The sequence below is a fragment of the Scylla paramamosain genome, unplaced genomic scaffold (assembly GCF_035594125.1).
Source record: "Scylla paramamosain isolate STU-SP2022 unplaced genomic scaffold, ASM3559412v1 Contig39, whole genome shotgun sequence".
Classification (NCBI taxonomy): domain Eukaryota; kingdom Metazoa; phylum Arthropoda; class Malacostraca; order Decapoda; family Portunidae; genus Scylla; species Scylla paramamosain.
In genome coordinates, this window is record NW_026973704.1 from 762051 (window position 1) to 764211 (window position 2161).

General features: G+C 41.2%; 1 protein-coding gene across 1 annotated transcript; it reads right to left on the reverse strand.

Annotated features, from left to right (window-relative positions):
• Positions 1–255: 255 nt before the first annotated feature.
• Positions 256–807, reverse strand: LOC135097993 (uncharacterized). The gene has a single exon (XM_064000164.1). The coding sequence runs from the start codon at positions 805–807 to the stop codon at positions 256–258; it is 552 nt and encodes a 183-aa protein (XP_063856234.1).
• Between the last annotated feature and the right edge of the window lie 1354 nt (positions 808–2161).

A 2161-nucleotide genomic window follows, 5' to 3' on the forward strand; every position in this document is an offset into this window, starting at 1 on the left:
AAGGTTGGTTAGCAAGAACTGTTAAAGAACATAATGAGCAGTACACAAGTAACCTTAGTTAATTATAAAGGGTAAAAGAATCTTTAAGGGAAAAAAATAAAGTTTGTCAGACTACTTTCAACCAATTAGAAAATACACTGTTAAGTAAAGAAGACTCTGAAGGCTATGAACAAGTTGTTTCAGAATACAAAGAACTAGAAATAAATTATAGTGAACAGTTAACTTCTTCTTCTTCTTCTTCTTCCCAGCTTTTCCCTATTCGGGGTCGCCGTTGTGAATGAGCCTTCTCCACGTATTTCTATTGTTTGCCATTTCTGGATTTATATTCTTCTCCCCAAGATCTCCGTTTATGCAGTCAATCCATCTTCTTTTGGGCCGTCCTCTTCTTCTAACTCCCTCCACCTCCATTTCCATGATCTCCCTTCCTACGTGGTCTTCGCCAACTCTTCTTCTCAAGTGTTCATACCACCTCAACCTTGACTCCTGGATCTTCTTGGAGACTTCAACTACTTTCACCGTTCCTCTTATGTACTTATTCCTAATTCGGTCTGTTCTGTTGACTCCCACCATCCATCTCAACATCTTCATCTCCGCTACATCCATCTTCCTCTCTTCAATCTTCTTCAAAGGTGCTGCTTCTAGCCCATACATCAAAGCAGGTCTAACGACTGCTTTGTGGACTTTGCCCTTCACTCTTACTGGTACCCTTCTATCGCATATCACACCCGAAACTTGCCGCCAATTGTTCCAGCCACACTGAATCCGGAAGTTCACTTCTTTTTCCATTTCCCCTGTCTCGTCTACCATCGATCCCAAGTACTTAAATGTTTTCACTCTCTTCAACTTTTCACCATTCAGTCTAATTGTGGCCTGTTGATCGCCCCTTGTATCCGTCGTAAAATATTCAGTTTTGGACCTACTAATCCTCATTCCTCTGCTTTCCAAAGCAACTCTCCATTCTTCTAATTTTCTTTCCAGCTGTCCTCTCCTTTCGGTCACTAAGACAATGTCATCAGCATATAATACACACCAGGGTGGTTCCTCTCTGACATTTTCCGTTATGACATCGAACACTATGTTGAATAATAGTGGGCTTAGTGCCGATCCTTGGTGTAAGCCGACTTTCACCTGAAAGCTATCCGTTGTGCCAACTGTACTCCGAACTCTAGTTGTAACATTCCTGTAGCATTCTTGGACAATTCTGACATACTTTTCTGGCACTCCTCTTTTTCTCAGGCCTCTCCATACTTCTTGCCGTGGGATCCTATCATACGCTTTCTCTAAGTCAATGAAAACCATATGTAGTACTTTCTGCTTTTCTCGATGTTTTTCCATATTCTGTCGAAGTGCGAAAATTCCGTCGACTGTCCCAAATCCCTTCATAAATCCTATCTGTTGCCGTCCGATACGCACCACTTGTCTCAGTCTACTGTCCAACACCCTTTCAAATACTTTAAGGGTATGAGACATTAGCTTTATCCCTCGATAGTTCTCACAGCTCTGGATGTCTCCCTTCTCCTTAAATATAGGTATCAGGGTACTTTCTCTCCACTTTTCTGGTATAACTTCCTTCTCCATTATTTTTCTGATCAGTTGGTGCAACATGTCCACTCCTTCTCCTTCCAAGACTTTCCACACTTCTACTGGTATTCCGTCGGGCCCTGTTGCTTTGCCATTTTTCATTTTCTTCAGTGCTTCTTCAACCTCTTGTCTTGTCACTTCCCCTACTAATTGTTCATTCGGTTCTCCATCATCTCTAATGAATCTCTCATTTTCTACATTTAGCAACTTCTCAAAATATTCTTTCCACCTTATTAGAATATCACTTTCCTTTTGTATCACAATCCCCCTTTCATCCTTGACCTGTCTAACATGCGTAATGTCCTTTGTGCTCTTGTTTCTCATCTTGGCCAACTTAAATACTCTCCGTTGTCCTTCCTCGGTATCCAACTCTTCATAAAGGTTGTCATACCCATCCGACTTAGCAATTGCTACAGTTCTTTTCGCTTCCTTACTGCACAGTTTGTAATACTCCTTATCTATATCTAGCCTTGCTGTTTCCCATCTTTTCTTTGCCATCTTCTTTGTTTGTATTTTCTGCTGCACCTCTTCATTAAACCACCATGTCTCTTTATTTTCCCATATCTTGCCACTACTTTCA

Bases quoted from the DNA above. Each gene is read 5' to 3' on its own strand.
- LOC135097993 (XM_064000164.1), bottom strand. From the start codon at position 807: ATGGTAGACGAGACAGGGGAAATGGAAAAAGAAGTGAACTTCCGGATT.